Source organism: Sorex fumeus, unplaced genomic scaffold (genome assembly GCF_029834395.1).
Source record: "Sorex fumeus unplaced genomic scaffold, SorFum_2.1 ptg000044l, whole genome shotgun sequence".
NCBI classification, from domain to species: Eukaryota; Metazoa; Chordata; class Mammalia; order Eulipotyphla; family Soricidae; genus Sorex; species Sorex fumeus.
This window is the reverse complement of record NW_026606101.1, coordinates 13,862,571-13,883,269: the sequence shown is the minus strand read 5'-3', so window position 1 is coordinate 13,883,269 and position 20,699 is coordinate 13,862,571. Positions and strand designations below refer to the sequence as shown.

Below are 20,699 nucleotides of genomic sequence, written 5' to 3'. Positions count from 1 at the left end.
AAGTTGGGCATGATACAGAACCTGGGACTGGAGAGATAGTGCAGGAGTTAAGGCTCTTGCCTTGCAAAGTGGCTGTTCAATCCCCAGCACCTCCTGGTTCCCTGAAGGTAGACCTGGGTGTGTTCCACGAGGGGGGGGGAGTCCTGGGTAATTCCCAGCACCCCAGGGCCTGAGCAGTGCCATAGTCTTTTTCCTTCACTTGAACTGCCAGGCTGGTTGGCTAAAACTTGTTGGGAGGACCCCCAGGACCCACTGAGCATCGCTTGTGACATTCCCCACCCCCAATAATAGAACCTAACACTCGTTCTGGAGATTGAGGAGTTAATATTCGTCAGGTACTTGGAATAGTGCCTGGCATGTGATAAATAGTAAGTCTTGGCCCTTAAAAAGTAAAAAAAAAAACTTGCAATCTCGGGGGCCACATACAGGCAAATAGTAAAACCATGAAGAAACTTCTGGAAATGGCACACTCCAAATGCAGACTCAGCACTACTTTGAGGGTGGAGAGGAGGAGATGGAGCCTGATAGAGTTATAGAGCGGCTTGCAGTTCTCTCTGTAATGTTGTCCTTAAAGCAATCAGAAGCAATCTTGGAGAAGCTGTTTTATTTCCTATCCCACAGTCCTCCACCCCCACTTCCGTCCCCTTTGATATTGTCATTGTAGAGACTGGAATCATACTCTGTGCTTCTGGAATCACACTGGACAGTGAGGGGTGGTTATGGGGGTGTTCAGGGGAACAACCAGTCTCTAGCCTGCAAGCTAGGTCCTCTCATCATCGAGCTATTCCCAGGCCCTGTCACATGTGTTTTAAGACCCCCTCCCCCCGTCTACACTCCACCTTTGGAATCTGAATTTCGTGGATTCTCCTGGATTCGCATCCCTCTCCCTGGCACGGTGGTGAAGAATAGGGTCAGCATTTAGAGTCAGGCAGCCCCGGAGTGAATCCTGATGTAGCCTTGTCCGTGGTCACCAAGTCTGCCCTTGTCTCAGGGCTGCAGAGATGAGCCTAGTCATTTGGGGGCTGCTCTGGGGGGCTCAGGGAAAGGAAGGGAGGGCGCCCAGATATCCCTCAATCCCACTTCCTGGTCACCCAGGCTGGAGGGGCCAGGTGACACGTGCAGGTGAGCTTAGTTGGTTGTGACGGGTCAGGGAGGCAGGGAGCCCTGCTCTGGAAAGGGGGATGCCCTGTTCTAGGTGGGGCCACTCCCTGTCCAGCCAACAGGTGCCAAGAGGTCCCTGTGCTCCGTGCACCCAGAGCCGGTGGCCCACAGGATGCGTGGGTTGTCAGGGGCACAGTCCCCAACAAAGTAGACTGTGGGCCACAGACACAGCCCGGGGGCCCCTGGACCCAGAGACTTGCATGGACTCAACACTGCACCCCTGGGCCCCAGGTGAGGCAGGGTGCCAAGGCCTCAGGTCACAGCCTTTGTCCCCTCCCTGCCACAGCGAAGGGGAGTGGGATTTCTACTGGTGTGACGTCAGCTGGCTGCGGGAGAACTTCGACCACACCTACATGGAGGAGCACGTGCGCATCAACCACTTCCGCAACCACTACGAGGTGAGCAGGAGGCGGCACTCGGGGAGGGTAGGACACGGACTAGAGGGAACCGGGGGCCCTTGGGGTTATTGTCGCACCCCAGATGAATGATGAACTGATAACTCGGGAGAGGGAGTTAGCTAAGATATCGGGGCGGCCGTCTTGGGAGAAGAGCTAAGGTCAAAGTGCTGGTTGGAGGTCCAGCACTGGAGAAGGACAGGGTGGTGGGATTGGAGTCTCATGATGGGAAGGGAGTGGGTGGAACCAGGCCAGGGAGACAGGACTAGAGGAGCCGGCGATGACAGATATTTTATTTTTAAGACTTTTTTTTAATTGAATCACTGTGAGATAAACCCTTACAAAGCTGTTCATGATTAGGTTGCAGTCACACAGTGTTCCAACACCCATCCCTCCACCAGTGTACATTTCCCAGCACCAGTGTCCCCAGGTTCCCTCCCATCACTCCCTACCACTGCCTGCCTCTATGACAGGTGCTTTTCTTCTCTCTCTCTCTCTCTCTCTCTCTCTCTCTCTCTCTCTCTCTCTTTTCTCTCTCTCTCCCCCCCCCCCCCGCCAGTGGTTCTGAGGGGGAGGGTCTGGGGCCACTTGTGTGATGCTTGGCCTTTAGAGCTACACCAGAGGGGCTGGGGCGGGGTGGGGGCCAGGGATGGTTGTGTGATGCTGGGTGGAACTCAGGGCCTGACACATGCTAGGCATGTGCTCTGCCTCTTAAGCTATCTCTCCAGCCCCAGAGGAAGGAGATTTTGCGGCTTACAGAAGCATGAGCATGCAGGCCTGTCAGACCCTGGCCGTGCCACCCTCGCTGGATAGCTTGGACATCGTGACATGTCTAAGCCCCACCAGACTTGTCAATGGGGATAATTATTTAGTCTCAGCCTTTCAGTCAACGTTGCTGCCCGTTCCCACCCCAGCCCCCATTTTTTGGTGCTTGGAGGTTACTCCCAATACTTGGGTGGTTGCTTGGGGGGCCGTGCAGTGCCAGGGATTGAGCTCAGAGCTCAAATGAAAGCTTGCACTCAAACTCTTCCAGTCATGTCCCCAGCTCTGAAGTGGGGTGTGTGTGTGTGTGTGTGTGTGTGTGTGTGTGTGTGTGTGTGTGTGTGTTGGCAGGGGAGGGCACAAAGGCTTTGGGAGCCACAAGTGCTAATGGCTTGCCACAACCCCCACCTCTAACCCCGGTGCCCAGCTAACCCGCAAGAACTACATGGTGAAGAACCTGAAGCGGTTCCGGAAACAGCTGGAGCGGGAGGCGGGAAAGGTGGAGGCAGCCAAGTGCGACTTCTTCCCCAAAACCTTTGAGATGCCGTGTGAGTACCACCTGTTTGTGGAGGAGTTCCGCAAAAACCCGGGAATCACCTGGATCATGAAGCCCGTGAGTGCCCAGTGCTGGGGGAAGGCAGATGGAATTGGGGCAGGAGGGAGAGGAAGCCCCCCAGGCAGCAGGGCTGGGGTAGGTGAGGGGGCATTCCGGGCACCTTTCAGGACAGGATGCAGCCATGGGCATCCTGTCTGCTTCCCCTGAAGAGCAGACTCCAGACTCCACCTCCTCCTATCTCCATCACATGGTCCCAGTAGGTGCCCCCAAAGAGCAGGAGATGCTGGGACAGGTGGGTGGAGGAGGCAGAGCCTCGCTGGAGCTTCCAACCCTGTCTCTTCTTGACCCGGAAGCAATTAGTAGCCAGGTGTGAAACGTGCTGTGCTTGTTCCCTCAGTTCTCACCTCAGTCCTGGGAGGAGAGGGATTACCGGTCCCTTTTTTTTTCCTTTTGGGGTCACACCTGCGATGCAAGGAGTTACTCCTAGCTCTGCAATCAGGAATTGTTCCTGAAGGTGCTCAGGGAACCATATGGGATGCTGGGAATCGAACCCGGGTCAGCCATGTGCAAGGGGAATGCCCTACCTGCTGTGCTATTGCTCCAGCCTCCACCAGGCCCATTTTAAATTTTTTTCCTTTAAAACATTTTCCCCCTTTATTTAAACCCCATGGTTTGCAAAGTTGTTCATGAATTGAATGTTATTGAATATTGAATGTTACAGGCACTCAGTAATCCAACACCAATCCCACCTCCAATGTGACCGTTCCTCCACCATTGTCCTCCTTTCCCAAACCACCCTCAAAACACGCTCCCTTAGCATGCACACAATAATTCATTATTTATTGCTTGCCACAACCAAATGGCGAATGGAATTATCAAAAATTACTTCAGTGAAAGAAAATTTGTGAAAATTATCGTCTCCCCCACGGAGTCATTAAGTCCTTGTCTGAGGGTTTACTGAGCCGTTTGTTGCTAGCTGAGCCTTCTGTGTTGGTGCTTTTGTTCACTGAGCATAGTTGGCGTCTGTTACTTCCCATGGTGTGCTCCTGCAGGGGTGTCAGTATTGTAGAGTTTGGAGGTGTCCAGAAACTCCAGAATATTTCACTGGGCCATGAGTTTCTATAGCAGCAGTTGTGGGATGTGGGTGTGGCTGCTGGAGCTTCCAGAAGTATGGGGGTGGGGGGTGACTGTCACCCCCACTCTGAAAAGACCCCAGAGTTCTCAGCCTGGAGGTCACTGTGCCTGGAATCACTGGCAGTTTGTTGTCTCTGCAGAGCTCAGTTGTGCGGGGTGAGCCCAGCTATTGGGATGGCGGCAGCTGTGGCATGTGGGTGTGGCTGCCGTGGCTTTAGCAGGGTGATCCCAGTTTGCCCCCCATCCTGAGGGCGCCCCAGAGTTTGCAGCCAGGAGATCGGTGTATCTGTAAATTTCTGTGGCTGGTTGATCTCTTTTGAGACTTAATCATGAGTATGTAATGCTGGGTCAATGGATGAGCTTACATGGCGGCGGGTTGTGGGACATCCTGGTTTTTTGGTTTGGGGCCATACCAGGTGATGCTCAGGGATTATTTCTGGCCGTACACTCAGGAATTACTCCTAGAGGTGTTTGGGTGACTATATTGGGTTCGAACCCAGGTTGGTCATGTGCAAGGTAAATGCCCTACCCACTGTACTATTGCTCCAGCCCCCTTTTAAAGAGAAGGAGCTGGAGCTCTCCTTACGCAAGCATCACCCAGAAACTTCCTAAGAACTTGGCACATGCTGGGCCTAAATCTAGGTACTGGGGAGTTGGCCGCCAGCCAGCGAAAGGGACTCATGCTATGGTTACAGTTGTGCTGAGGGTGACCTTAGGTTCTGAAGGTTGTGTCAGGTGGGTCGGCAGTGGGAGCACGGCCCCTACCACGCAGGCTTCTCTGGAGAGGGCAGAGACCGGGTTCTGAGAAAACCCGCCCCAGGTTTAAATACCAGCTGCACTCATCACTAGCTGTGTACTACAGGCAGGTTGCTTAGCTTCTCTGGGGCCTTGGAGGCTACTGAGTAATCTCTTTAACATAATGGTTCTGTTGGACTGGGTGAGTTAACCCAGGCAAAGCACACTTAAGGAGTCAAACATGGTCGTAGTGGGGCTGGAGCGATAGCACAGCAGGTAGGGTGTTTGCCTTGCACGTGGCCAACCGGGTTTGAATCCCGGCATCCCGTATGGTCCCCTGAGCACTGCCAGGAGTAATTCCTGAGTGCAAAGCCAGAAGAGACCCCTGTGCATTGCCGGGGTGTGACCCCAAAAACTGGTAGTAGTTGTTATTCTAAGAGTTAGTGTTGAACTGTGGTCTGGATGAAACATAAATGTCAGCCTAGAGTTTTGTTCCATTTCTTTTAGAGAAATTAAAACATTTCATTGACTTCAGACTCTATGTATACTGTTGCTAATAAATAAGCTGGTTCTGGTCTTCACTTCTGCAATCACTTCCTAGACTCGAGTTCCCCTTCCCCAAATCCATGGCCTTCACAAGTTGCTGAGAGATCCTACACAAAAGTGAGTTGGATGGAACCATCCTCCTGACCATGGCCAATGAGGCACTAAAGACTTTGCAGTATTATAGATACAAATAAAGCCTTTTAGGTTTATTTGATATATCATTTTGTATAATTTTTGGGGGGGGTTTGGGTCATACCTGGCAATGCACAGGAGTTACTCCTGGCTCAAATCCTGGTGGTGCTCAGGGGACCATATGAGATGCTGGGAATCGAACCCAGGTTGGCTGCATGCAAGGCAAACGCCCTACCCGCTGTGCTATTGCTCCAGTTGTCAAAAATACATACAAAATCCATCATAAGTATAAAATATGTATTGTTTGGAGATTTTTTTTTCAGAACAAGAATTGTTAATTTTACTTAAAAGTTTAAAATGTAATTATTGTGAGTTACAAAGTTGTTCATGACTGGGTTTCAGGCTACACTGTTGCAACACTCATCCCTTCCCCAATGTCCACGTCCCCCCACCAACATCTGCAGCTTTCTTCCTGCCCTCCTCCTGCCTCTGTGGCAGGTGCTTTTTCTTTTTCTTTTTGTCCTTTTAGGCACTGTGATTTACAGTCCTGTTACTGTCAGGGTTTCCTGCACATCACTCTTCTTCCTTGCAGCACCCAGTCCTCGTGAGAGTGAGCACTTCCTTCTCTCGTTGTTGGAGTGGTCCCTTTCCTGACCATTTCCCCCCCTCGCCCCAGTGTCAAGCTTCCTACTATGGACCAGTTCTCTTGCTCTTCATTTCTATTGTCTCTGGGCACTTGTTATTACCCTACCATGGTTCTTTATATCCCGCCTATGGGTGAGATCTTTCTGTGTCTGTCCCTCTGACTCCTCTCACCCAGCACCATACTCCCCAGCTTCATCCATGGAGCAGCAAATCACGTGACTTCATCTTTCCTTATGTCTGTGCCTTTTTTTTTTAACCTTCACTGGCTTTCTGACTTAAAAGTAATGAGGAAAGAAGTCAGCCTAGAGAGGTTGGAGGGAGGAGGAGAGGGACCTGCAGGCAATAAGACCTTGTTTTTCGGGGTTGTCCTCTGGGTGTGAGAACTGAGCAGGGAACAGAGATAGCAGAGCTCCTGTGGGTCTGAGACTGCAAAGCCATGGGCCAGCAGAGCCCGGGGCAGAGGAGAGTGCGGGGCCGCAAGAAGGGAACTTGGGGAAAACCCTTGTGGCGCAGAGGGAAACCAGGGTTGCTCTCAGAGAAGCCCACCAGGATTCCCCAGCCCCTCGCCCTGTGCAGCCTGCTGGGAGGAAGCTTTGTGGTCCCTCCAGGGGAGGCGCAGAGGAGAGGCCGTGAAGCCAGAGCAGGAGGGTTCCGGCTGAGGGAGGCTGCAGCCCACTGGGTGGATTCCAGCTCCCAGCCTCATCCTCGAGACAAATGGTAATTTGTGCTAATTGGGAACAGGCAATCGCATATTAAGTTGATTCCTTTCCCAGCCCACAGCCTTTGTTCGCAGCAGACGCAACGACAGCTGTAATTAAGAGGAAGAATCTGGGCACTGTTTATGCGTGCCTGTGAGTGTGTTTGTGTAAGTGTGTGCACCCGTGCCTACGCATGTGCGCCTGTGTGAGTGTGTGTATGTGTGCATGCCTGCCTGCATGTGTGCATGTGTGTGCATGCGTGCCTGCATGGGTGTGCGAGACTATGCATATGTGCCTGCATGAATATGTAAGCATATGAATGCATGCCTGCATGTGTGCATGTGTGAGTGTGTGCATGAGTGCCTGTGTAGTGTGTGAGTGTGCATGTGTGCCTGCGTGAGTGAGTATATGCATGCATGCCTGCATGTGTGTATGTGTGCTTGTGAATGTGTGCACGCGTGCCTGTGTGAGTGTATGTGTGTGCCTGTGTGAGTGTGCTTGCATGCCTGTACGTGTGTGTGTGTGAGCGTATGCTCTGTGTGCCTTCTGAGTGTGTGCACGTGTGCCTGTGTGAGTCGCGAGCATGTGCTTCTGTGTGCGTGCTGCGCCCTCTCTTCTGCACAGCTGACGCATCCCCGCCACTGTGTGGAAGGTAGGGGGTGGAGAAAGCCCCTTCTAATGTGACTGGCTCAGCCTGTTGTTTCCCCACCTGGCGCTGTCGGACACCGAGCAGGTTTCCCAGCCCCTTCTAGGGAAGAGGAGGTAACAAGCCCTCCCAGCCTGCAGAGTGAGAAGCCAGAGAGCTGGGCATCCTGTCCATGACTAACGCAAGGCACATAAAGCAGCTGGGGACTGTATGGATATTCCAAGGGGGACAGCGGTGAGCATCATATGATCGGGGAGCCATGGTCTGAGTCTAGGGGGACCAGCCAGGGATGGGGGAGGCCACAGGAAGGAAACAGACTGGAGGGGGGCCATCGTTATTATTATTAGTTACTGGGAGTAACTCATGCCCAAATTAGGGGATAACTGATGCTCATAGGAGGGCATAGCTCACACCCACAGTAGGGGAATAACTGATGCCCAGGGTTGTGAAACCCTGAAGGCCGGGGCATTTAGGTATCAGTAATTGATCTCTTTCTGTTGTTATTTCCTGGGGACCCCCATGTCTTCTCTTCCACCTGCCCCTGGAAACCCGAGGTCAGTGCTGCCAGGCGTACATGTGCCCCCAGGGCCCTGGATGTGATTGCAGAGCCTGCTTGGGCAGGGCAGGTGTGGTTCAGAGTCTGTTTATGACAGGTTCCTGGGCAAGTCCTTTGCTGCACGTGGAGGAGTGGGAATGCGCAGATGCGTTTCTCACCGCAGACAGCACCTCAGACTGCGGTTTCCACCTCCCAGTGCCCCCAGGCCTGGGTCAGCAGGCCTGCTTACTGGCTGGGAGTTTTCCATTTCTTTAACTTTTTTTTTATACTTTTGATGATTTTTTGGTTTTATCAATAGAATATATATATATACACATATATATATTATATAGAGTATATCTATTTTGCATTGTCCTCCTGTTGTTCATCGATTTGCTCAAGTGGGCCCAGTAATGCCTCCATTGTGAGACTTGTTGTTACTGTGTTTAGCATATCGAATACGTCACGGGGTAGCTTGCCAGGCTTTGCCATGCGGGCGAGATACTCTTGGTAGCCGGGCTCTCCAAAAGGGGGGAAGGAATCGAACTTGGGTTGGCCTACCTGCTGTGCTATCGCTCCAGCCCAGAATATATATATGTAATATATATATAATATACTATATATATACACACTATATATTATATATATATAATTTTGTTTTGGGACACTCCTGACACTGCTCTGGCGACCATATGGGTGCCAGGTATCTGCCCTAACTGCTGTTCTATCTCTCTGACCCCCCCATACTAATTTTTATATGTGCCATGCTGCTAACTGCAGGTACAGCAGAGGATCTTGTGTGTATATAGTGACTGAGGCACAGGATACCAGGGGGCTGACAGTCTGCGCTCTGCAGAGCAGATGAGCAGGCCAGAAACTCAGGCACGAGTGCTCTGTTAGCATCTTGGGGCAGAACGGCTTCTCTTTCCGAAACCTCAGGTTTTTCTCTAAGGCCCTGACTGTTTGGGTAAAGCTCCTCACCTCCCCGCCCCCCCCCACCTGGTGGAGGGGTCTACCCTTGCTCTGAGGTGTCCTGGAGACCTATGTGAGTCATACCCTCAAAATGCCTCTACAATGCTACCGGATGTCTCTCTGACTGGGCAATGGGCACGTGGCTCAGCCAGGCTGGCCATGAAGTGGACTGTCATGCCAGCTTTTGCGGGTGCAACTGGCCTAGACACCATAGCCTGAGAACAGGTGGCACAGAGGTCAAGCCATTCTGGGAGCTGCCACTTGGGTTCCTTTGGGATAGAAGAAGGGAAGAGAAAGGCACCCAAATTATTTTATTATTATTATTTAGGGGCTTCTTTAAATCAATGAACGTTAAACAGAGCGGCATCTTGAACTCCTGAGAAGCCTCAATGAGCTTGGTTATCGTGTGGATATGGTTGATGGTGCTGAATCCTTTGCGGAACCCGGCTTGCTCGCATGGTTGTCCTTCATCTAGTGTTCTGCCAATCCTATTTAGGATGACTCGAGTGAACAACTTGTAGATGACAGACAATAGGCAGATCGGGCGATAGTTGCCAATGTTATGGATGTCTCCCTTCTTGAACAGTAGTACGGTCCTGCTGGTTTTCCATTGGGACGGAACCTTGCATTCAGACAGGTAGCGAGTGAAGAGCCGAGCCAGTGTATTGATGAGTACTGACGGCAGGTTCTTCAGGTGTTCAGGTCTGACCTTGTCTGGGCCGGGTGCTGTTTGTTTCTTTACCGACGAAATGGCGTGTTGGATTTCGGAAGGGAGAACGTTGGGAAGGACATATCCATCCTGTGGAATTTGGTATGTCGGCAAGTGGACATGGCTATCGAAGAGATTTGAGTAGAAGTCATGGATAATCTTCTCCATTGCCGTTCTGGAGGATGTGATGGATCCATCAGGACGTCGGAGGGCAGTCATCTTGGTCTTGTAGTTGGCGAAGGACAGGCGGGCCTTACGAATACTTTTCCCGGCTTCTGCCGCATCTACCAGTACTTCTGCTCTTCTCTCTTTGAGGTCTTCCTTGATCGCATCTCTGCACTGCTTTGCGAGCTCGGACGTTAGCTTGCGGTTGCCTGAGGCATGCGCCAAACCACACTGGCGAATTAGCTCAAGAGTTTTCGAAGACAGGCGTTTTTTTGTGGCTATCTCTCTCTTGGCATTCCTCGCACATTCATGGAGGCGCTGAACCAGTCGATTGTATTCCTTGTCAATGTTGTCAACAATGGCATCTTCCCATGTTGCCACAATAGTGCCAAAGAGTTCCCAGTTGGTGGTCGTTCTGGGAGTTCTCTTTTTGAACTTTGCAGCCCTTTCTCCCTGCTCTGTGAAGTAGAATTTTGCACGAAGGAGACGGTGGTCCGATCCCGTTCGAAATTTTGGGACAACAGCGACATCAGTCAGGCAAAACCGTCGATTGAATATGATGTGGTCTATTTCGTTGTGGAATCGTCCACCAGGAGACTCCCATGTCCAACGTTTAGATTCTGCCTTCTGGAACTGTGAGTTACCATGGATGGTCTTGGTCGACATGATGAACTCAGACAGTCTCTCACCCTGTTCGTTCCATTCTAGGCCATGGGTCCTGATGTGAAGTTCTTCAGCTGATCTTCTCGGTCCTATCTTGGCATTAAAATCACCCACAATGATCTTGTAGAAGGTGTGGTCTTCTTTATAGAACTTCTCCAGCTCCATGTAGAACTTCTCGATTTCTCTTTCATCATAATGAGATGTTGGTGCGTAGACAATGAAGATAGAGACTGCAGGCAGTGAGCCACATCTATTCAAATGTAAATGTCCGATTCGGGTTGTTAGGCATTCGAATGAATCAATGCTCATGGCCAAGTTTGTGTTGACAAGGACACCGACTCCGACACCTTGTTTATCGCATGTTCCGAGGAACAATTCTTCTCCAGTGTTGAAAACGGCATGGTGAGATTCGTGCCTTCTTGTCTCGATCAGACCAATGATGTCGTACTTGATCATTTACGCGTGTACCATCAGGTCCTCGATGGATGCATCTGATGCTAGCGTACGTGCATTGAAAGTACAGACGTTCATTTTTGTCTTCCTTCGTTGTGGCAGCCTAGTTCGGCCTTGAGATTTTGTCGGCCTCTCCTTTCTCATCCTTCTCAGTGCTGCCATGTCGGTGAAGCCTTCAGGGTCAGGTGAATGAGACCAGTTGTAGTTACTGGTTACTTTGATTCTGTTGAGACGGAAGCGGTCATTGAAGCCCTAGCCAATCAGGGCATTCAAGCCCAATACATCAAGATCCTCCGTGAGCTGTATTGCGGATTCACTACCAGGATCTCACCATTCTACAAAGAAGTGATCGTTGATGTCAAGAGAGGGGTTCGGCAGGGTGATAGCATTTCACTGAAACTCTTCAGTGCCACCCTCGAGAACATCATGCGACGACTGGAATGGGAAGGAATGGGAGTGAAGATAGATGGTCGGCAACTACACCACCTCCGCTTTGCTGATGACATTGTTTTAATAACACCAAACATCAGCCAAGCGGCACAAATGCTGGCCGACTTTGACCATGAGTGTGGAAAGGTAGGACTACAGCTGAATCTTACGAGGACAATGTTTATGAGAAACAGCCTCGTTCCTGATGCCCCATTAGCTCTCAATGGAACGACCATCTCTGAATGCAACAGCTATGTGTACCTAGGTCGAGAAGTCAACATGACAAATGACCTGGCACCCAAGCTGCGCAGGAGGAAGAGAGCGGCTTGGAATGGCTTCAAGAACGTCGAAGAAATAACTAAGAGGACGAAGAACCTCCGGCTCCGGGCACATCTCTTTGATTCCACTGTTCTTCCTGCATTAACATATGCCTCAGAGACCTGGGCCCTACGCAAACAGGATGAAAATGCTATTCAGGTCTCCCAAAGAAGAATAGAAAGAGCTATGCTTGGAATATCAAGTTTCACTCAAATGAGAGAACGAATCTGGAGTTCTGACATCCGTCGATGATCAAGAATCAGGGACGCTGTCTCATTTGCCAAGGTGTCAAAAATCAGATGGGCTGGTCACGTAATGAGATTTAAAGATGACCGCTGGACTAGAGGTGTTACCGACTGGATTCCACGGGATGTCAAAAGACCGCGTGGCCGCCCACCTACCAGATAGTCAGACTTCTTCGTCAAGATCATGAACGATCGGTTTGAGGCTCTTCATGTTCCCAGAGCGAACAGATTCCATTGGGCTACACTAGCACGCGACAGGGACAAATGGAGACGTTACTGGTGCCCGCTCGAGCAACTCGAGGAGTAACGGGAAGTTAAGTGATTAAGTGATTAAATGATTTAGGGACTTGGGGCCACATGCAGCAGTGCTCAGGGCTTTCTCCTGACTCTGTGCTCAGGGGTCACTCCTGGTGGTGCTCAGGAGACCATATGGGGTCCTGGGGATCAAATCTGGGTCGGCCACATGCAAGGCAAGTGCCCGATCTGCCATACTATCTCACCACCCACCCTCCAATTTGTTTTTCTTCTTTTTTTTTTTCTTTTTGGGTCACACACAGCGATGCTCAGGGCTTACTTCTGACTCTGCACTCAGGAATCACTCCTGGCGGTGCTTGGGGGACCATATGGGATGCTGGGAATCGAACCTGGGTTGGCTGCATGCAAGGCAAACGCCCTACCCACTGTGCTATCACTCCAGCCCCTCCAATTTGTTTTTCAATAGAAGTGGATTGTCCCCGGAGTCTAACTGCTCTTCCTGTGAGGTGGGTCTCTACGCCCTGCAGACTTCGTGCCCCTGAGTTTCACTTGGAAGCTGGGCCACACAGATCTACCTGTTCTCTCTGACCTTCTCAGTTTGGGTTCTGGGCAAGTGGGGGTCGACTTGGACTTAGGAACAGGCAGCTTTGTTGTCCCTTCCATGCCCCCTTCGGGGAACCCCTCATATCCCCCTGGCTGAAGCCCCAGCCCTTCATTTCTGGGCTCCGCTGTCTCTCACAGGGAATATAAGAACCAAGCCCATCCAGGAGTCCCATGTGGTGTAGGAATGGCGTTGGTCCTCTCTTCTCCCCTCCCAGCCATTCTCCTCCCCCACCAGCCCAGGGCGTCTGGGTCAACGGAAAGGGAGCAGGATGTGCATCACGGGGACCACACTGACTCCCCTCAGGTGGCAAGAAGGCAGACGCTGGACTGTCCGTTTGTGTCCTCAGTGTTGAGGGCCCCGGACAACCAGTGGGATTGTTCAGCTTCGGGGTGGGGGTGGGGGTCTCAAAACACATGAGTTTATTCCAGTCAGCGCTCCTCAGATGTTCTCAGGGAAATCTCGGAGTTGGGTTGCTTCGGGCAGCAAATTAACAGCACACGCAACCCACAGTCGCTTAAACCAGAAGGCTGGGGTTCTGAACTGTTTTCATGCCTGGGGCCTCGGGCATCTGGGGAAATATGTGGGCCCAGTCACAGAAGAGTGTGTTGAGAAGCCTAAAAATAATTAAAATTTGATTCTGAAGGAAAGCAACCATATTGAAGAACAGTTACCAAACTGTTAGTCTGGGTCCACTGAGAAACAGATGCCCAGGCAAGATTCAACCTGCCAGAGTTTTGTCTGTGAGAGATAATGGGAGGGAGTGGGTGAGGCTGTCAGACAGCGAAGCCAGGAGTGAGGAGGGGGGCTGAGGAGAGGGGTTGAGGGGCTGAGAGGCTGAACAGAGGGTCAGAAGAAAGCGACTGACAAGAGGGGCTAGACACTGAGGGGCTGAGGGGCTGGGGGCTGAGGAGAGGGGAGGAAGGCTGGTAGAACTGCTAGACTCCCCCCCTTGGACATGCCTAAAGGCCATGCTGGCCAGGCCTGAAGCCAGAGTGCCTATAGCTGGGGCCCTGGCGCAGACTTTATGCCTCAGCCATTGGCTGGGAGCCCCATGGAGCCGAGCTGCTCCTGGTCAGTCTCTGTCCTGCAGGGCTGGAGAGACAGCACAGGGGTCAAAGCCTTGTAGGCAGCAGAATCCCATTTAATACCCAGCCCTGCTTGTGTTCCCCCAGCACTGCCTGGTATGGCCCCCAAACCCAAAACAAAACAGGAACAAAAACACCAATCCGTGTCCTGGTGTTGGAGGCCAGTGGGTGTGATCCCACTGCTGGCGGCCTCTTTTCCAATGGCTAAAACCTCTTCCTCCCCTGGATATAGAGGTGCTTCTCACTCATAGTGACAGAGGATCCACTAGCGGCCAGGGGCATGGCTCGGGGCTAGAACACAGACCTGTCGTGTGGAAGCAACTTAGATCCCCACCATCACATGGTCCCCCCAAAGCACCCCCAGTTATCCCTGATCAGCCCTGCCTCCCTGTTCCAGGCACTGGAACTTCAGCACACGTGGCCAAGTTTCACTCCCCCGGCTCCCTGGAGCACTTCTGGGGAGAGTCCCCACCCCAAAGAATTAATAATAGCAGTATGAACAGTTACTACAATTTCAAAGTTGTAATAATAACCATAAACCGTACTAGAGGTATCAACACTGTGACCAAGTCATGGAAAATACCCATTACTTTGAGAGCAGCCCTGGGCAAGGCTAATAGGATTATGAATTAATGCCTGCATTTCTTGTAGAAGGGCATGTGGAGACCTGATTAGGGGTTAGTGAAAAATCGAGTTGAACATTTTTTTTCTCCTTCGAGTTGACAAACCCTGGGGATTTTCCTTGAGTGATGGAAGGGAATGGCTTCACATTCTCACCATTTTCCTCGACCTCCTCTTGGTTACAGCATGGCTGCCAGCTCCCTAGCTTCACCTCACACCTCCACTGGCCCCAGGAATAAAGGAACACCTGGTCTTTGTCCTCCTTTCAGAGAAGACTCCCCAGTCCTCCAGGAACCCCTGCTTCAGTCTCTACCTATGTTCCTCTCAGGGCTGGGGCCTCGGGCCTCTGTGAGGGCTCAGACCTTCAGAGAGGGCAAGACAGCCAGAAGGGCATCCTGTTGAGGCCCGGTAGACTGGGAGGAGAGAGTTCGTTGTCTGCTGTGGACTCCCTCACCACATCTGTGGCATGAGGAACACCACAGCGCAAGTTCCACATGGTGAGGCGTCACAGGGGACCCAAAATCAAGTGTGGCTTTTCCACTCATAAACTGTTCTCCAAACCACTTAATTTTTTATTAGAAAGAGCAACATCAAAATACTGCACTGTAGCACTGTCCTCCCATTGTTCATTGATTTGCTCGAGCGGGCACCAGTAATATCTCCATTGTGAGACTTGTTACTGTTTTTGGCATATCGAAAATGCCACGGGAGCTTGCCAGGCTCTGCTGTGCGGGTAGGATACTCTCAGTAGCTTGCCAGGCTCTCCGAGAGGGATGGGGGAATCGAACCTGGGTCGGCCGCGTGCAGGGCAAAAGCCCTACCCTATCACCCTGTCCATCAAAATACACCCCTCCCTTATTCTCCAGGAAGTCTGTTACTCCCAGAAGGAGCCCATATTCATCATGGGTCATTTCCTGTACCCCTCATTCCTTTGCAGAGGGCCCAGGAGAAACATGGGTGCAACTCCCATGGAATGCCACCTACTGGCCGAGTACTGTCGGCTGGTGGTGGCCTCTCTTTTTTTTTTTTAATTAACTAATTAATTTTGAATACCCATCTCTCCACCAGTGACCATTTCCCACCACCACGGATCCCAGTATCCCTCCCACCCCTCACCCCCCCCCATCCCACCCTGTCTCTGTGGCAGGGCATTCCCTTTTGTTCTCCCTCTCCTATTGGGTGTTGTGGTTTGTATAAGAGTTAAGCCTGATTTTCAGGGAGAAACGTTGGATGATTTACTTTCCATTGATCACTTTGTATATAGGGAGATATATATATATATAGGCTTACGAGGCCGCGCGGTTTGGAGTAAAAGTCCTGGTTCCCGCATACTCGAGCTATGCTTGTAGAGGCTCATGGTCACCGGGGTTCCATCTGGAGGAGGTGGGATGTGGCACCTACCCCATCTGGGACTTCCCGGTGATCTCGGCTCTTTTTGGGACCTGGTGCATTCTCTGGGAACTGTGGAGCTGCCCATGGTGGCCTCTCTTTACCTTGGTTTCTTTCTTTGGGAAGGGAACACAGCACTGCTGCCGGCCTTTAAGGCTCTTTCCACATTACTGAGGCCATGAGTGCAGTCTGTGTGCCTGGCACAGAGGAACTATCGGAGAAGAATTAGCGGCAGGTGTCACTATTGTTACACCTACCATCCCCCTGGCATTTGTGTTCTGGTGTTGTGGAGTCACCACCTACCCCCAGACTCAGCCATTCTGAATTCAGCTCAAGGCCTCCCATTTGGAGAGGCGCTTCCAGGCCTTGACAGGGAATGCTTCGGGCTGCTCCAGATCTCCTGGGCAGCCATGCCGGGGCGGAGGCCTCGCTTCCAAACTGGCTCGCTCTGCTGGCAGCCTGGCAGCCTGGTGCCGGCTGGTGGCTGGGAGCACGGCCAGAGTCCCGGACTGGACGTCTCTGTTGCCTTGCACGTGGGGCTTCCCCAGGTCATCTGGGAGCCTCTCAGCTTGGGCGGCATCCCAGGGGGAGCCTCTTCAAAAAGAAAGCCGCATGCATGGAAGTGGCCTTGCCTTTCGTGTCTTGGCACTGGGATTTATCTGTCATTTCTGGTGGGTACGGTGAGTCGAGATGGTCCTAAATGCTCTCCCGGTGTAGGGAGCAGGGACTCGGGCATTATCTCTGAAGAAGGAGGGTGGGCAGCAATGTTGAGAACAAAATATATGGAACTGAGGGGTATGGTGCTGCCAGCAGTCAATCTGTACCTGTGACGCGAGTGCATCAGCAGCCTGATGGCGCCTTCAGACTTCCAGATACTCCCAAATTGCTGCTGTGCCTTTGGCCAGACCCCAAAAATTTGGGGCAAAATTTACCAAGAAAGTAAACAGCCAAAAGTTAGGTATGTGGGAGACACACCCACAAACCACCCCCGGCTCAGCTATGTAATTGGAGGCATGGCCTCTCTGGTTCCTGATCAAACTGCTTAATGGCTATGATCCCAGAGACTCAAACAAATCTCGAAATCCAATGGCTTTTGGTAGAAATGCGTCCAGTCCCTGCAGTAGGCTACCGGCATTGGCCACCCCAGGTGGGAATAGGTTTTGTGCCTTGGCTTATTTCCCCTTAGCGGCCTGGTGGCCATCATCCTCCAGAGGCCACTGGACAGTCAGGTTGGGGCCTCACGAGTTGGGGGTGGAGCTAGCCCTTTCCTCCCTATCCCAACAAGACTCCAAGTCGCTGCCCATGAATGGCCTCTCTGGCTCCTGATCAAGCTACTTAACAGCCACGATCCCAAAGACTCAGAAACAAATCTTGAAACCCAGCGGCTTTTGGCAGAAATATGTCTGGGCCCCACAGTAGGTTACTGTCACTGGGCCACCCCAGGGGGGAAAGGGTGTTGTCCCTCCACCTGCTCCCCCTAGGCGGCTCGGTGGCCGCCATCTTCCAGAGGCCATTGGACAGTCAGGTTTGGGCCTGCAGTGACAAGACACGTGGGGCCTCACAGGATGGGGGTGGAGCCAGCCCTTTCCTCTCCACCCCAACGAGACCCCGAGTCGCCTCCCACAAACGGCCTCTCTGGCCTCTGAGCAAGCTGCTTAATGGCCATGATCCCAGAGACTCATGAACAAATCTTGAGTTTTGTTCAGCAGGTTTTTGGCAAGAAATTCCTCCAGATTTAAGTGTTAAAATTTCGGAATTTCAAAATCTCACAGCCACTACTGCAGCCATGCAATATCATACGTTATTCATAACCAGCAATAGAAAACAAATTGTCTACTGTTGCCTTTTCGGCAGATCTGAGTGTTGGGATAAAATCCCAAATAATAATGGTGGGTGTGGTGTCTAAATGTTGAATGTAATCAAAATATAGAGAGTAATTTGGAAATCATCTGCCCCACAGATAGGGGAAGGGTGTGGGATGGGGCTATACTGGGGATTTTGGTGGTGGATAATGGGCACTGGTGAAGGTATGGATGTTTCATTGTATGACTGAGACTTAAACCCCGAGGAGCAGGAGAGAGAGTACCTGGCTTAAGGAACTGTATGTGGGCACACCTAATTTGATCCAGCATCACTGGTACAGACATAGAGACCCTCTCCACACCACTCCAAAGCACCTCCAAGAACGTCTTTGGAGATCCCTGAGCTCTGCTAGGATGGCCCAGAAGTTGCAGGACCCAGCCAGCATCCTTGGACTCTTGCACTAAACGGTGGGTCTGTTTGGTTGAGAATCACTGGGAGGGGCCCCAGGGCCTCGTGAGTACCACTTAGAAGGTTCCCCCGCCCCCAAGATACAAAATCAATAAAGAAAAATGAGCTACTACATGATTTCTCATCTTAACAGCCTGATATCTCACCAGGCAGGAGGTTTATTTCCCACTCTTTAGGGTTCTTCCCGTGGGGTGCCGGCTAGCCAGCCTGTCGGTTCCTAAGCCGGCTTTGGACCAGAGTGGCCTTTCAGTGACGTCCTACGCCCAGAGCGGTAGATCAGTTGGTCTCCTCTGTGCTGTGAGGCAGCTGTCGGGATGACGGGCCTGACCCCTGAGATGGTAGCATTAGAGAAAGAAGGACAGGGACCGCCGAGGATGCGGCTCAGTGCCAGGGCACCTGCCTTGCACGTGGGAAAGCCGGGGCTTGACCACCTTGTCTCAGGAGGGTTTGGGACACACACCACCCCAAACCCTCCCGAGACAAGAAAAGGGCAAATCCCGCCCCCCCCCACACACACACACTTGTGTACTCTCTTTCTTGCTAACATATACTTTTGTTTGTTGGTTTGGTTCAGTTTTGGGGCCACACCCTGCTCAGGGCTTACTCTTGCTGTTCTCAGGTGTCACTCCTGGTGGGTTGGAAGTACCCATGGGCCATGTGTGGTGCTGGGCTGGCCCTGGGTCACCCTCACCTGCGGCAATATCTCTCTGGTGTCCCTTTCCCGTAAATAGAGGCTTTGGGGCCACACACCCAGGGGTGCTGAGGGTCACTCCCAGTGGCGTTGGGAGGACCATATGTGGGGCCAGGGATTGATCCTAGTTGACTGCAGGCAAGTGCCCTATCCAGTGTATGATGGCGGGGCTGGAGTGATAGCACAGCGGGTAGGGTGTTTACCTTGTATGCTACTGACCCGAGTTCGGTTCTCAGCATCCCATATGGTCCCCCGAGTACTGCCAGGAGTAATTCCTGAGTGCAGAGCCAGGAGTAACCTCTGTGCATCGCCAGGTGTGACCCAAAACCCAATGTACTATGTCTCTGGCCCTTTCCCTTTAATATTTTTAACAAGGAGGAAAATCTTTTCCAGAAGCCCCAGAAAAATGGGGCTTCAATTTCATGGGCCATACTGGTCTCTTGGTTTCCATTAGTTGCCAGGGAGGATAAGAAGCAAGTATCTGGTCTTCCTCATCTCATATGGGGACATGGAAATGGTGAGGTTTGCTTGAAGAAGAGGAAGGGAATGCCTCCAGGGCAGGCAGCCAACAGCGACGAAGATTTCTAGATTAAAAAGTCTTCCATTTGGGGGACTGGAATGACAGCACAGTGGGTAGGGCGTTTGCCTTGCACGCGGACGACCCAGATTCGATTCCCAGCATCCCATATGGTCCCCCAAGCACCGCCAGGCGTAATTCCTGAGTGCATGAGCCAGGAATAACCCCTGTGCAATGCTGGGTGTGACCCAAAAAGAAAAAAACGTCTTCCATTTGGGGGGCTGGAGTGATAGTGCAGAGGGTAGGGCGTTTGCCTTGCACACAGTCGACCCGGGTTCGATTCCCAACATCCCATATGGTCCCCTGAGCACCGCCAGGAGTAACTCCTGAGTGCAGGGCCAGGAGTAACCCCTGTGCATCACCGGGTGTCACCCAAAAAGCAAAAATATATAAATAAATAAATTAAATAAAATACAGTCTTCCATTTGGGGCTGTGCGATAGTGCAGCGGGTAGGGTTTTTGCCTTGTATGCTGCTGACCTGGGTTTGATGCCCGCCATCCCACATGGTCTCCCAAGCACTGCCAGGAGTAATTCCTGAGTACAGAGCCAGGAGCCAAGAGTAATCCCTGAGCACTGTTGGGTGTGGCCCAAAAACCTTTGAAAAGAAGGGAAAATAAAAAAATACTGGTTCAGTTCCTGGCACCACATAGAATTCCCTGAGCACTGCCAGAGTCAGGAGTAGCCCTAAGCACTTCAGAATGTGGCCACAACACCCTCCCCTCAGTATAATATCTTAAAAAACTAAATTGAAGTTTAATAAAACAAAAATGACAAATTATAAGGATACCATACCAGTTGATGCCTTTTTAAAAAGTGAGTGTACCCAAGTAACCAGCACCCAGTCAGAGATGGCGTCACTAGCCCCTCAGCAGCACCCATCAGCCCTAACCCCTCAGTGCTAACCCCTCAGTGGCATCCCTCAGTGTTAACTCCTCAGGTGGCACCCCTCACCGCTAACCCCTCAGCGGCACCTCTCGGGCCCCTTCCCACTCACTCCTGCCAGTTCACCCCAGCTTGGGCTGCTTTGCTCTGTCTTGTACTTTATATAATTGGAACCACATCGTCTGGCTCTGGTAGCTGGTTTCTCCCACTCACCCTTATGTTCACGTGGGTTGGAGTGATAACTCAGTGGGGCTTGGAGCACATATTTGGCATGCAGGAGGCCCAGTTCAGTCATCCCCAGAGCACCACAGGGAGCAACCTCTGAGCACAGAGCCAGGAGTAGCCCCTGGACATTGCCTGGTGTGACCCCACTCCCAAACCAAACCCAACCCATTATGTTCATGTAATTCATTTATAGTGACAG

The 20,699-nt window shown here is 51.7% G+C and overlaps 1 protein-coding gene across 1 annotated transcript in view; it reads left to right on the top strand.

The window, feature by feature from the left end:
- The window catches only part of LOC130030609 (probable tubulin polyglutamylase TTLL9), a 48,424-nt gene that overhangs the window by 9,672 nt on the left and 18,053 nt on the right, over positions 1–20,699 (top strand). Inside the window, exons 4-5 of the mRNA XM_056121941.1 lie at positions 1,448–1,559; positions 2,746–2,931. Coding sequence (XP_055977916.1) covers positions 1,448–1,559; positions 2,746–2,931 — 298 coding nt within the window. The remainder of the gene's footprint in view (positions 1–1,447; positions 1,560–2,745; positions 2,932–20,699) is intronic.